This window comes from Trichosurus vulpecula, chromosome 5 (genome assembly GCF_011100635.1).
Source record: "Trichosurus vulpecula isolate mTriVul1 chromosome 5, mTriVul1.pri, whole genome shotgun sequence".
In the NCBI taxonomy this organism is placed as follows: domain Eukaryota; kingdom Metazoa; phylum Chordata; class Mammalia; order Diprotodontia; family Phalangeridae; genus Trichosurus; species Trichosurus vulpecula.
In genome coordinates this window covers 43,882,409-43,897,813 of record NC_050577.1, presented here as the reverse complement: position 1 = coordinate 43,897,813, position 15,405 = coordinate 43,882,409, and the positions used below count along the sequence as shown (strand labels likewise).

General features: G+C 40.1%; 1 protein-coding gene across 1 annotated transcript in view; it reads left to right on the top strand.

The window, feature by feature from the left end:
* Window positions 1-11,910, top strand: part of EXOSC7 (exosome component 7) — a 46,958-nt gene extending 35,048 nt beyond the window's left edge. Inside the window, exons 6-8 of the mRNA XM_036758736.1 lie at window positions 8,843-8,966; window positions 9,684-9,839; window positions 11,675-11,910. Coding sequence (XP_036614631.1) covers window positions 8,843-8,966; window positions 9,684-9,839; window positions 11,675-11,779 — 385 coding nt within the window. The 3' untranslated portion in view covers window positions 11,780-11,910. The remainder of the gene's footprint in view (window positions 1-8,842; window positions 8,967-9,683; window positions 9,840-11,674) is intronic.
* Window positions 11,911-15,405: the final 3,495 nt, after the last annotated feature.

Here is a 15,405-nt window from a genome sequence, read left to right as displayed (position 1 = left end):
TTGCTTAGTTGTTTCAGACAGAGAGTCTAACTCTTCTGTGGCTCCATTTGGGGTTTTCTTGGCAAAGATACTGGAGTGGTTTGCCATTTCCTTCTCCAGCTCATTTTACAGATGAGGAAACTGAAGCAAACTTTTGGGTTAAGTGACTTGCCCAAGGTCACATAGCTAGTAAGTATCTGAGGCTGGATTGGGGTCCTGCTGACTCCAGGCCCAGTGCTTTATCCATTGTACCACCAAGCTGCCTCACTGGCTTCCTTTGCTGTTCCTCAAACAAAACACTCCCCCTCTCAGCTTCAGCCGTTCTCCTTGACTGGCCCCCATTTTTGGAATACTCTCCTCCTTCATCTCTGCCTCCTGGGTTCCTTTAAGTCCCAGCTAAAACTCCTACCATCTACAGGAAGCCTCTCCCAACTCCTCCAAATCCTGGTGCCTTCCCTCTATTAATTTCTTATTTATCCTGTATATAGCTTGTTTGTATATGTTTGTTTGTTCGTTGTCTCTCCCATTAGACTCTGAACTCCTTGAGGGCAGGGCTTCTTTTGCCTTTCTCTGTATCCCTAGCACTTGGCACAGTGCCTGGCACATGGTAGGTGCTTAATAACTGCTTATTTATTGGTTGACTCTTCCTCTCAGATTCTTTCTTTTCTCTTGACTTCTGTGGTACTCTTCTTTCTCACTTTCCCTCTGACTGTATGACTTCTCCTTAGTCTCAGGATTGTGGAATTTCAGAGTTGGGATGGATCACAGCAGCCGTGGAGTCCAAGGAGTATCCGCAAGAAATCCCCATCAGACCACACCCAGTACATTGTCCTCTAGCATCCGCCTCCAGGCAGCCCAGCCTGTTCACTCTTAGTCATGAATTGTGGGAAGGCTTCCTTAAGCATACACTTTTACTTTGACACCTCCCACCCATCGCTCTGAACTCTGCCCTCTAGTCTAGAGCCAGAGGAAAGGAGGCCAATCCCTCTTCTACAAAAAGGGCCTTTCAGTTTTAGTGCCTCTTTTATCTGAATTTAACAAAGACCAAATAATGCCCCATATATAAGGTGGAACAGAAAAAGATGATCGTACGCGACACTGCAGATTCTATTACATACAACTTGCCTTCCTCCATTTCTGGGCATTTAGAAATTTTTCAGTGACCCTCCTTTCTTTCTCTTCAGGGGGGTGGGAGACAGTGCTATTGCTAACTGCTTTCTCCTTCCTACTGCCCATTCCTAATTGAGGGGGAAAAGAATGGAAAAAAAACAAACCCTTGTAACATACACGCTCAGTGAAGAAAAACAACTTCCCTTGTTGGCTGTGTCAGAAAGTGTGTGCCTCATGTTGTACCCTAGATCCATCCTTCTGTCATGAGGTGGGCAGTATGCTTATTTGGTCCTCTGGAATCATGGTTGGTCATTGCAATGATCAGAGTTCTTAAGTCTTTCCCAGATGTTTTTCTTTACAATGTTGTCATTATTATAGACATTACAACAGCCCTTTCAGTATTTGAATGCAGCTGTCACATCCCTCTGAGTCTTTTCTTCTCCAGATTTAATAACTCCAGTCAGTTCCTTCAACCCATCTTATGAACTCAGAGCCTCCTCTGGTTGCCCTCATCAGTGCTGACCAGTTTACCCATGTCTCTTAAATGTGGTCCTCAAAGCAGTACTCCAAATGTATTCTGATAAGAACAGTAGAGCTATCACAACACTGCTGACTGGGTCTACTACAAAGCAATGTGGCGTAATCTCAAGTGGACCCTCACTACTGCAGGCCAGACCTTTTATTCTCTCCTAATTAGTTCAGTATCCCACTTTCCATAGCAGCTCTTCCAAACCATGTCATCCCTCCTCAAACTTCCCACCATTCCCCTCCCCATAGCATCTCAGCTGAGAGTCTTTCTTGCCTCATATTTTATTGAAAAAATTGAAGCCATTTGCTGAGCTCTCTTTTATCCCCTCCCATTCATCTCATCCCCCCAGATGTCTTCTGCCACAATCTCTGTCACACATTTCCCATGGCGAGGTAGCCCCTCTTGCCAAGCAAACCCCTCTACAAGTGATGACCCCGTTCTGTCCATCTTCTCCAGCGGATTGTGCCCACTATCATCCCTGTTCTCATTTATCTTTAATCTCCCCTTGTCTCTTTGATGCTTTTCTGCTGCCTACAAATATGCTTGTGTCTCCCCCTTCCTCAGAAATGCCTCACTTGATTCCCTCCGTCCCCACCAGACATTATCCTTTATTTTTCCTCCTTTTTGTGGATTAACTGCTTCAAAAGGCCATCTACTCATCTCCACTTCCTTTCCCCTCTCAAAACTCAGCAATCTGACTTCTGGCCTCATCATTCAGATGGAATGCTTTCCCTCCTCATCTCTGTCTCTTGGCTTTCTTCAGGTATCAGCTAAAATCCTTCCTTCTGCAAGAAAACCTCCCAATTCTGTCTTAATTCTAGTACCTTCTCTCTGTTTATTATGTCCTGTCTATCCTGTATATAGCTTGTTTGTGCGTGGTTTGCTTGCTTGTTAGCCTTCCTGTTAGACTGTGAGCTCCTTGAGAGCAGAGGCTCTTTTTTTTTGTTTTTTTTTTTTGTTTTTTTTTTACTTTAGTGTAGTGCCTGGCACATAGTACATGCTTAGTAAATGTTTATTGACTGGCTTGCTGTCACATCTCTATTTCTGGAAGTCATACCTGACTTCAAGCTGTCCAATATTGCTTTAGCTTTTTAAAAAGCACATCCCACTGCTGATGGGTTGAACTTCAGTCTACTGAAATCACCAAGGTTTTTTCACTTAGAATGCCATCTAGATGTGCCTCCCCTGTCTTGTTCTTAAGTTATTTTTAAGCCAAGACTTTTCATTTACCTCTATTGAATTTTATCATATTAGATTCAGTCTAATGTTCTAGCCTAGTAAGATCCTTTTAGAGTCTGTTTTTGATATGTTATCTATCTTTCCCAGTTTTTTGTCATCTGCAGATTTGACAAGTATTCCATCTAGACCTTTCTACAAACCATGATAAAAATGTTCATTGGTCTTTGTCTCACCACCCAAGTATGGATCTCCTCATGGCTCTGTCCCAGGGCCCTCCTTTTCTCTTTGCATTCTCTTCCATGCTGATGCCATCTGAGCTCATGGGTTCAGTGATCACTCTCTGTGTTTGTCTGTCTCCACAAACTATGTATCTTATCCCAGTCACTTGCCTGAACTCCAGTGTGCTAGATGTCTCTTTGAGGATGGATGGTTTGCAAACACCACACTCAACATAGAATCACAGACAGAGAACTTCTTTCATTACTCTCATTTTATAGGTAAGGAAACTGAGGCCCAGAGAGAAGCGACTTGCCCGAGGAGGCAGCTCATAAGTAGAGGGTGCACAGTAAGCCAAGGATCATCTTACTCCAGATCCAGTGTGCTCAAATGTGCAAAAGTCAGTCTGTCGTCATGGTCTTCAAACATGTTCCTCCTCCTGACTTTCCCATCTTCCCAGGGAACTGAATGTGAAACCTCACACTTAGCTGTGACTCTTTTCCCTCTTACTCTTTTCCTGCTTCTTAACGTTTTTCATGTCCTGACAGTTCTGTTTCTACAGCATCTCTTCACATCCCTTCCCATACTTTGCACTGATGTTGCCAGTATTAGAATTCAGGTCCCAGATTAGCCTTGCATAAGCAACCATATTTTCTCACCTCGATGCTATAATATTGACCCATATTTTAGTTCCACAGCCAAATAGCTTCTTCCCCCCACATAATCTCTTGACATCTATGGTAATTAGAGAAGTCTTTTTGTGAATGGGGGGGGAAAACTATTGTCATAGCCTCCATCCTGGTCTCCTTGCCTCCAGTCTCTCTTTTCTCTGGTCCATCTTTTACATGGCTACTAAGATAATGTTTTTAATTCACAGGTTTGGCCATGTCATGTTCTTCCTCAGAACCTTGAGTAGCCCCCTGTGCCCAAAATACACAGTGAAGTGAGGGGTTGTGGGGCTTCATATCAACTTTAGTCTGGTCAGAGAAGGGGACAAAAAGGAAGCATATGAGAAAGAAGCAGTATCATTGTTTTCAACATTGTTAAAACCTGAAACTTGTCATCTCTATTTGGTCATTGGTATTTATTTACACATGGTCCCTCCTATCTTTACATCCCTGAGATTTACCTTTCTTTTTTATCTTTTTTTTCGGGGGGGCAGGAGAGTTATATTGGTGAATTCCGACTCATGCCCAGTATTGAAGTGAGGGTACCCTTGACTTTCAAGGCAGCAGACCCTACAAGTAATTGTTTATTCACCCTGCCCACTCCCAGATCTGGCCTCTGCAGGGACCAGCGACCGTGCCAGAGCATATAGGGCCATTGTGAAGGGCATAAGAGGGGAATCATCCAGCTCAGTGGGCCCACCCATTCCTTCCTCCTCCACCCTAGCTTAAACTCTCTTTGTGGGCTAAGGCATCTTCTTCAGCCTTCCTTTAAGATTCCTGAGTAATCTGGAGAATGGCGGTCTGCATAGTGAGAAAGTACAGGAAAGGCAGGACGTGATTTGAGACTTTTTCTCAAGCCGTTTTCTTGTTTTTCACCTCTATCAGTTGAATTGGATCTAGTCAGTCTTGATTTTATCCCTTTAGTATCTTCTGAATACTGGGTCACTCCCAGTCCTGCCCCTCCTCCCTGGGGGACCTGAGGAACCCCTGGGCCTCTCTGGTTTCCTGATCTGTAAAGTGAGGACTTTAGACTCAGTTACCTCTATCCGTTCCAGATCTAAATCCATGATCCTTATAAGATTAATGTCTAATACTCCTTCGGTGGCTTGCAGGTTTGCTAGTTTCATATCTAATTTTCAGGATGCCTGAATGAGGGCGATTTTATATGGGAGTATATATATTTATTCCCCTTTGCTTATTTTTGCACACCTGTACTCATATTGGGACCAAGATAAAATTCTATCTGCTTTAAAGGATTGCTGGAATTTTTTAAGAAGCAGCTTATTTTTTAAAATACTTGTTAATTTTTTTTTTCAATCAATGAAAATCTAATTTCTCGCACTCTTACAATCTCCCAACTCCCATTGGGAAAAAAGAAAGAAAAAGAGAACCTTTGTAATTGTATGTATAGTCGAGCAAAACAAATATCTTCATCGGCTCTGTGTGCATGTACATGCATGTGCGAGTGGGCTTATGTGTGTGCTTATGTTTCCCTGTCCTGTTCCCTCCCTCCCTGCTAGCTGTCATCCCATATCTTCCTTTTTTGTGGCTAACCTCCTCCAGAAGGCCATCTACAGTAGGTGTTTGCACCTCCTTTCTTCTGACTCATTAAATCTGCCATTTGGTGTCTGATCTCATCATTCCGCTGAAACCATTGTTTCCAAAGTTACTGATGATTTCTAAATTGCAAAACCTGGTGGCCTTAGGGCTCCTCCTCCTTCACCTTACTGACATCATTGATTGCCCTCTTCTCCTTGAAAATACTCTCTTCACATTTTTTTGTGACACTGCCGTGTCTCTTGGTTCTCTTCCTATATAACAGACCATTCCTTCCCCGTCTCCTTTCCTGGATATTCATCTAGGTCATGTCCACTAATTATGGGTGTCCCCCATGGCTTGGTGATCTCATCAGCTCCCGCAGATTCAAAAATCATCTTTATGCTCACAACATGCTCCTCCTTCCCTCTCACTACCCACGTCCAATCTGGTGCCAGATCGTCCCTTCATCACCACCACCCTGGAACAGGCCCTCATCACCTGACATCTAGACTACTTCAGTAGCTGCTGGGAAGTCTGCCTGCCTCAAGGTTCTTCCCCGCTCCAGTCCATCCTCCATTCAGCTTTCAAAGTGATTGTCCTCAACTGCAGATCTGACCACATCACTCCCCTATCTGATATAATGCAGTGGCTCCCTGTTTCCTCCAGAATCAAATATAAAATCCTGTATCTTTAAAGTCTTTCCTAACCTTTCCCCTTCCTACCTCTCCGGTCTGCTTGTACCTTACTCCTCTCTACTTACTCTGTGATCCAGTGACTTTCTGTTCCTTTCTGTTCATTTCTCCTGTGTCTAGAATACTTTTTCTCCTTAGGCTTCCGTCACATCTCAGCTAAAATCCGACCTTCTGCAAAATGCCATTCCAAGACCTCTTTGATGTTAGTGCCTTCACCTTGAGATGATCTCCAGTTTATCCTGTATATGTCTTGTTTGCTACTGTGTTCATTGGTTTCTGTATGTTATATATGGAATCTATTTCATGAATTTACCTCTCTGTTTCTTAAAATAGTATCACATTGTGTTGATGATTACTGCATTGTAGTGTAGTTGGAGATTTTGTGCCCCCTCCTATGTTTTTCATTTATTCCCTTGATATTCTTCTTTTGTTCCTCTAGATGAATTTTGTTATTATTTTTTTTTTAGTTCTATTAAGTAATCCTAAAGGATGTTTGGTTAGCATGGTGTTGGTGAGCAACCAGGTGGTGCAGTGGATGGAGTACCAGGCTTGGAGTCAGGAACACTCATCTTCCAGAGTTCAAATCTTTCCTCTAACATTTACTAGTTGTATGAACCTGGGCAAGTCACTTAACCCTGTTTGCCTCAGTTTCCTCATCTATAAAATGAGCTGGAGAAGGAGATGGCAAACCACTATCTTTTCCAAGAAAATCCTGAAATGGGGTCATGAAGAATTGGATACAACTGAAATGACTAAACAACAAAAAACATGGTGTCAAATAAGGCAATTAATTAGGAAGTAATTGTAATTTTAAGTCTGCCCATGAGCATTTTATATTTATCTAGTTATCTAGGCCTCTTCTTTATTTGTGTAAAGTTTTTATATAAAGTTTTTTATAGTTGTATTCTTGTATTTCCTGTATGTGTCCAGATGGGTACATGCCTAAGAATTTTATACAAGCTTTAATTGTTTTCAGTGGAATTTCTCTCTCTTTTCCTGCTGGATTTTGTTGGTAATATACAGAAATGCCGATGACTTAAGTGAATTCTCAACACTGAAGCCTGGATGAAGCTGTTGTTTCAATTAATTTTTTAATTGACCCTATAATTTTGTTTCTTCTTTGCCTATGCTTATTCTTGCAATTTATTTTTCTTGTATTACTGCAATAGCTAATATTTTAACAACTATATCAAATAATAATGGTGCTAATGCACATCCTTGCTTTATTTGTTATCTTAGTGGAAACTCCTCTAACTTATCTCCATTACAGTTAATGCTGGCTCTTATTTTAGAAAGAGAATATTTATCTTACCACATTAAGGAAAGATCCACTTATTCCTGTTTTCTGGTTTGTTTTTAAACAGGAATGTGTGTTAGATCTTGTCAGAAGATTTTCTGCATCTGTTATAATTAGAGTGCTGGACTTCAAGTGCAGGGACCTGAGTTCAGATGCAGCCGTTGTGTTACGTTGGGCAGTTTGCTTAACTTACCTCATTTACAAAATGGGGATAATGAGAGCACCCATCTCCCAGGGCTGTTGTGAGGATCGAAGCAGATGGTTTTCGTAAAGCACTTAGCCCAGTGCCTGGCACATGATAGGCACTTCATAAATGCTTGTTTCCTTTCTTTCTTCCTTGTTATTAATATGGTTAATTATCTTTAGTTTTCCTAATATTGAACCAACCCTGCATTTCTCATATAAAACCAACCAGGTCATAATGTATAATCTTTGTGATGTGTTGCTGTAGTCTCCAAATTTAAAAATTTTAAAAACCATTTAATTTCATTTGGTATGTTTGGCATCATGTTCAGATTATTTTTTCCATCAGCTACATGGAGTTTCATATTTTTCCCCTAAACTTTATCTGCCAAATAAATGCTTTTTGATCAGTTGGCTAACAAGTTTATAAAGTTAGAGGCAACCGAAGGTTTAAATTTTTAAAAAAATGTTACTGGACTATGTGGACAAGGATTTTTTGTTTGTTTGTTTGTTTGTTTTTAGATGTATATGTAGTTTGATATCATCTGTCCAAATGATTTAAATTCTTTTCCAGAAATCTAATGGCTCCACCATTGGTGTGTTTTCTTTGAATTTCGTGATTGTTGGTCTTGAGAATCCCTATCCCCATTTAAAAATATTGCTTTTAGATCACTAAGGAAACTAATTTGAAAGTTGAATGGGTTGGAAATACCTGGTATTCCTATGCTGAATTAAAAATTAAAACGAGACATTACTTGGTAGTCAGTGACATCCCAGAACTGATGAACAGGATCAAGAACTGGAATTTCCATAAATATTTTGAAATGTGTTTTATAACTACCTAATACAAAGTATTTGGTTTTTTTTTTTTTTGGAAGGGCAATTGGGGTTAAGTGACTTGCCCAAGGTCACACAGCTAGTATATGTGTCAAGTGTCTGAAGTCACATTTGAACTCAGGTCCTCTTGACTCCAGGGCTGGTGCTCTACTCACTGCGCCACCTAGCTGCCCCCATAAAGTATTTGTTTTTTAAATAGACAGCTTAAAGTTGTTTATATCAGGTCAAAGAAAAATATGCTTTCTTCTAGAAGCTGTAATTGTACTGTTCAAAGTTTTTTGGTAGGCATTCTTTGGCACTCTTCATCCACCCACCTCTACAAGATCCACTTCTGCTCCTCTCCCCTCTCCCTACAGTTCTTTCCGTGGGAGCAGCCTTTGCCCCCTCTCAGCATGTTTCTTTACAGAGACATTGAGCAGACCTCTTGATGTGGCCAGTGGTTCTTTTATCTTTGACAGGGGGCTATTCAAAGAGAGCATCCCAGCAGTATTCATGAGATAAATACATTCATCAGGAATATTTTTCTTTTGAAGTTCTGAATTCAGGTGATAAATAGGTGAAAAAGAAAGCACGGAAAGCCCCATTTTACTCTGTTGTTCTTCTCATCTCTCAGCATCCCCAAGGTCCGAGTGCTGGAGGATGAAGAAGGATCAAAGGACATTGAACTCTCTGATGACCCTTATGACTGTATTAGACTAAATGTAGAGAATGTGCCCTGCATCATCACTTTAAGCAAAGTAAGTTCAGCTTTGCTATATATTTTGTGATTTATTTTTGTCTTCTCTACTGATGTGAGTTGCCTGTTTGTAATTTTTTTTTTAACGTAACCCAAAACTACCCAACTTTCTCCCTTCCTCTCTGGAGTAGAAATTGCCTCTGCTTCTCTGAGAATGTTGAAATGCTTTGGGTAATAATTGACTCAAAATAGAATCCTATACTGATAGCAATATAAGATGAAACTTTTTTAACATTTTTTTAGTAAAAATGTTGGTAGTGGTGGAAAAGAAGTGTCTCATGCAATTTCATACTTCTTATCAAATCAATACATTTCAAAACTAGGAAACAAAGAGCCTGTCCAAGTGTCCCTTAAGCCCTATCAACTCTTCTGTTACCCAGTTAATAAGCAAGAGGCCATCTTTTTGGCAGGACAGAACCTCATGAAACTGATCAGAAGTGCAGCCCTAGCTTGAAGAGATTATCGTATGGTGTTTTCAGGAAATAGCCTCCTCTTCTTTCCTGAGCCTGACAAAATGAACCAAGTCTGCTACCATTCTTTAACAAAACATGGCTTTAGTATTCTGGAATTCGTAAACTTGCCTAGGGTAGGGACCCCATCTTCTCTCTATCTGTATCTCCCCACTATTTCATCCAGTGTTGTGCATGTGGACTTGATTTGTCAGTGCTTCCTGAACATATTGGAGTAACCAGTTTGCTCACCATTCTTGGTATTTCAGATTGGCTATCGGCATGTGGTGGATGCTACTCTTCAGGAGGAGGCTTGTTCTTTGGCTAGCCTTCTTATTTCTTCAACCAGCAAAGGGGTGCTGACATGCCTCAGGAAAGTGGGAAAAGGCAGCTTGGACCCAGAAAGCATCTTTGAGATGATGGAGGTAAGGCACAAGCTTTGGGGTAAACAAAAATAGTGATTTTTACAATGCCATTTTCATGGCATTGTACCCATGGTTTATTTATGAGATCAGTCCCATACTTTCTCATTCACCGTTATATTCCATCTCTGAGAATAGTTAGGATTTGCCCTTTTGCTGTTCTTATAAAGATCTTGAAAAAAGGTCTGATATGTGTTTGGGAGCTGTTTGCTAATCTAGGTAAGAATTTTATACTTTGTACCCCAAAACAAAGTGTTGTCCTGGGGACTGAGACCCAGATTCTGGTACCAGTTCTGTTGCAAATATACTGGATGACCTTGGAAAATTACTTTGGGCCTTAGTTTTCCTAGCTTTAATATAAGGGAGTTAGATCAAATGACATAAGACTTCCTTAAATCCTGTCATTTTGTGGCCTTGAAATTGTCTTGCTACTTTTCCTTCCATATGAGTAAGTGATATAGGAGGAGAACTAGGCAGAATGCTTGAGGAAGGCAACATCCTTAGTTCTTCAAGGGTATGAAAGAAACAAATGTTTCAGAAGCTAACACATGAATGCCAGGAAATTGATGGTCTCAAGAATGATGCTGTAGACTTGATCTAACAGTATGTCCAGAGATGAGCATTTAATGAGAACAAGGAATAGAGAAACTATAGTAATATTCTCTTTATCCGTATAATACCCTTTTTCTTTGAGAAGTTTCCAGACATGTTACAGTTATTTTTTTTCTGAGTTCATTTAAAGTTAAATCATTTAAAATTTAAGAGAAAATTTAATTTGGCAGCACATTTGTATATTGAAATTTTGTCTCACACACTAGCAGTGGATATATACTTGACATGTGTATATCTTTACCTTGTCCTTCAAGTGTAAAAAAGGCCTTCTCTTTAGATACCTGGGTCCTATGACCTAGTCTTATTTTTAATGGGTTATACTTACTTTTCATGAAGAGAATAGTCACCAATCTCTGTAAGAAAATTCTTTTAAAGACTTTTTTGCCCAGATTAGTAGTATTCAAAGCACTCTTATTCCCTCCCACCTTGAGGCACACCCCTCCCCAACTTCTTTTGTTAGACAAGATAGCAGTCCATATTTCATGTCCTTTTATACTCCTTTATCCAAAATGCCACTAAAAGTCTTCTAATAGCTTCCTTTTGTCTCAAGGCTAACCTCACAATACATGGCATTGGTGCTTTTTGTAAATTGTGTTTTTCTAATTCTTGTAATACTGTTATGTTGTTAAGAAGTCCACCCCTCTCTTTAACCTGAATTAGGGCATTCCTAAAGGTCCTTCTTGGGAAGGCTGAAAGTGAGGCAGTCCATTCCACTTTTGATCAAACTGTCAGGAAAATTTTCAGTAAGTCAGGCCTCTGCCTATTAGTAGCTTCTGCCTCGTTGCTACTAGTTTTGTTCTTTGCTTTATTGCAATCCATGATCCTTTGAATCTTGATTTGTTCCTGTAATCCCTATCCTGTCAGCTTTCTCTCTATATTGTCAGCCTTCTCCACAAATTATGGAGGAATCTAATGAGTCCTTCTTACGGTGTTCCAGAAGGAGGTAATCTCAGCAAAGCACTTTGTTCCTGAGCATAAGAAAATGTTTGCCACTTTTTTTTACCCAAGCTGGCTTTATTTGTGTGTGTGGTAACAAAGGTTTTCTGTTCAGATAAAAGTGATATCTTCCTAGTGTGCTAATAGGTTTTTAAGTGCCTGCAACAGTTGGGAATATATATCAATAGGCATGAGGTAAACATCACATATTAATTTTTTCTTGTTAATAGTTTTATGCCTAAAAATCTTATGTGCCATGTTTCTTCTCCCTCTGTCCTTTGATTCTGCAGACTGGGAAACGAGTAGGCAAGGTATTACATGGTTCCTTGCAGACCATTTTACAGAAAGAAGAAAACCTGGGACCCAAGAGACAGAAAGTTGGATTTCTGGGATAAATTATACTTCAACCTTGGTGATTGTGACTTTGAAAAAAAATATGCAAAAATTTATACATATTTTTATTAGATGGCTTGACCTTTGTAGCATTTGTATGTATAAAATTAAAATATATTTTTTGAGCCGTTTAGTAGTGGCTTCTTTTTTTTATAGTCACAAGCAAAAGACTTAAAATGTGATCAAATCTCTTAGATGCAATTTGAGAGCTATGTCTGTGTTTACATCTCTCTTCCTCATGTCCTACAAATGGCAGCAGATTCTGTACTAGGGCTGATCTCTGAAGGCATGGTTCCTATGCTTTTCCTTCTACAGGGGCCCTGCGTAAGCATTAAGCGCCTAGTACAAAGTACCTGCTTAATAAATGTTTATCTATTGATTGACATGCTGAGAACATTTGTGTTGTAGAATCTCTTTCCCCATGACCCTAAAATTTTTAACCAAGTCCTTTTAGAACAGGGATTCTTAATCTTTTTTTGAGTCACCAACCCCTTTGACAGTCCAGTGAAGCCTATGGAGCCCTTCTCAAACTGTTGAGGTTGTTGTTTTTTTTTTTCCTGTGGCAGTGGGGTTAAATGACTTGCCCAGGGTCACACAGCTACCAAGTGTCAAATGTCTGAGGCTGGATTTTAACTCAGGTCCTCCTGACTCCAGGGCTGGCTATCCACTTTGCCACCTAGTTGCCCTCTCAAACTGTTTTTAAATGCAGAAAATAAAATAAATGAGATTACAAAGAAACCAGTTATGTTGAAATGTAATTTTCAAAATTTTTTTTAAAACAAGGTAATGTAACCAAGGATAAGAACACCTGGTTTAGAAGCCTTAGTTCTTGCAGATTCTACTTTCCATGAACTCTTGAGAGATCTCAAATCAGCTCTTAAAGTGGTAAATGTTATTAAAAACCATGTAACCCCAAAGTTCCCAGCTTCTTTTAACCTAGACATTGGGTTTCTACCAGGTTCTCAGAAAACTCATAACTATGTCCTTTTGCTTATAAATTATCTCTTGGTGTTTTATGATGATTTCATAGCATCTTAAGATTTTATTACTTTTCAAGTACTTTTTTAAAATTACGGTTTTGTTACCTCTTTGTGTAAAGTCTTATTTTCAAGTGTAGTTCTAACCAAAGATATGGAGGTAATTTAATTTCTCGTTTAATTTCTTGAAGTCTCTTCTGTTTTGAAGATTCTACTCAAAACTAGGCTACCAAAACTTTATATTCAAAAGTTGATGCTTGAGGGAAAAAAATACTACTCACCAGAGAGGGATGTGATTCACCTATGGTGTGTGTACTCCATATTACAAACTAGACATCTAAAATGAGAAGTTAGGATTCGTGCAGGGCTCTCAGAGCTTTGAGAAAACAGCCCCTGCCTGGCTGTGATTCTGAGACCTGTCTGGGTTCTGATGCCAGCTCCCACTAGTTGACTGTTATGTGTCCTTCATCTGTGGGCCTTCATTAGTGCATGACTTTTGAAGGTCTGGACCTTTAAAAGTGCAGGTTTGTGTGGCAGAGGTGGCTTGACCACCTAGACTCCTGTTTTTCGTCTTAAAAATAAACTACTCTCTCCAGGGCAGCATATTCATTATGTCCCATGACAACCACTACTTTACCAAACATTTGTATCAATTCATTTGACAAGGCAGTCTACCCCTTTCAGTTTCTCCAATGGCATTAATGTAGGACTGGTAATAGAGTTTGTGTTAAGTTTGGATGTCTTAGCTTTTGAAGACTAATTTCATCGGACCTTTTTCAGGGCATAAATCAAAATGTTCTCAGATGCTCTAAGATGTAAAACTGAGGTCTTGTACAGTCATCCTTCAACTAGACAAGTGAGGAGTGAGCAAGCAGCCCCTTTCAGTGCAGCAGAGGGCTGCAGTTGTCCTCAAGCTGGCTAACTCGCTGTTACAAAGGACAGAAAGAAAACGTGTGCCTCTGGTGCTGCTCATCTAATGTATTGCTTCATTAAGTTAGAGTATCCCCAGCTACGCGCTGGGAGTAAGAGACAAAAAAGGCAAGAATCCCTGGCAGCAAGGAGGTGAGGTCCTTTACAGGGAGACAGCATACACATAGAATCATTTCTTTAGAAAAAGAAGCATAGGGTTGCTGAATCCAGCTGCCCTCCCTAGAGATAAATGATGTGCCCAATATCGCATAGTTAATTAGATCTGGTGTAGCATTCAAACCCAGGGCTTCTGAGTGCTCTGCACACTACACTGTACTACCTTTCATTGATATATGAAAATATCTACCAAATAAAGGCAGTTTGAGGAGGGAAGGCCTGAGTGCCTGGGAAAAGTCAAGCAAGGTTTTGTATAGAAAGATGCTAGGTTTAGAGATGGAAGGGATCTTTATCTTCATTCAGTCCCATCATTTTGCAAATGATGAAACAGGCCAGAGTTAGTTTGGTGACTTGCCCACAGGTATTAAACGGTATAGCCAGGTCTCGTGGCTATGGTTAGAACACTGGAGCACCAACATGCAACCAGGTCTCTCCCTGCACAGTTTGTTTTCTTTCTGGGAGAATTAAATGACATCACCAAAACAAACTTGCCCAGCCTTTTCGTGGGAGGAGAACCACTTATTGGAAATAGATGGCAACCCCAGCTCTTAGACACAAAAGCTTTCAGGAAAAAAAGACCCTGGAGGAACCTTGCTTTCAGCCAAAAGAATGAGGGCTGTCTTTAACAGCCTTGTAAATAAGCATTTCCCAGAGAAAACAATGAAATCAGCCAGAAAGCAATTAGCAAATAGTTCTGGAGGGAAGGAATGTTGAACAATAAGTTGTCTTTGCTTTTTCCATGAATCTTTAATACGAAAGTTTTCTACAAACTTACCAAAAACAATAGTTTATTCAGGGGATTAATGTTAGTTTGGGTGTTCTTTTGTATAACTGAACACATTCCCTATTAGTAGATACACGTAGACCTAGAGGACTAAATGAATTGCATTATGCTGACGAAACATAAGTTTTCAAATACCAGATCCTTGCAGCCAATTCTGATTGGTGGTCAGTAGTCTAGTTAAACTCAGTCCCTGAAAGTACAACCTCATGAATTCATCCCTGAAAACTCAGCTGTGTGAGCAAAACGATAGCAAAACCATGGAAAAGCTAGGCAGGGACTTCTGTAGGCTGTCAGTCGGAGGTGTCAGACTCCCAGAGGGCCCATGTGGCCCTCAACACTCCCTAGTGAATCAGGACCAGATTAAAATGGGGAAATATTTAATATAATACATACAGATATTTTAAACCAGTCAACATGCTTCCCTTAGGGAACCTTGTACACAGATTAGCTGTCCTGTCTCTATGTGAGTTTGTATCACTGGTCTCTAAATGCTTTATTGTTTCTGACAACTTGCAAAGCTGTTATGAAAATGCCATTAGATTTTTTTCAAGTGATTAAAAACACATGGAAGTAAAGCATTGAATAAAATGAACTGAATTCACAGAACATTAGAGCTGGAGGAAACCTTATAAATCATGTGCTTCAAGTGTCCCTCCTTTTCTAAATTAGGAAACTACAGCCCAGCCAAAACCCAGCTAGTCTGCGGCTGAGTTGAGATTGACTTCAGGCCACTGATCCCTCGCCTCTGTCACAGATTCCACAGTACTCACTGTCCCTTGTT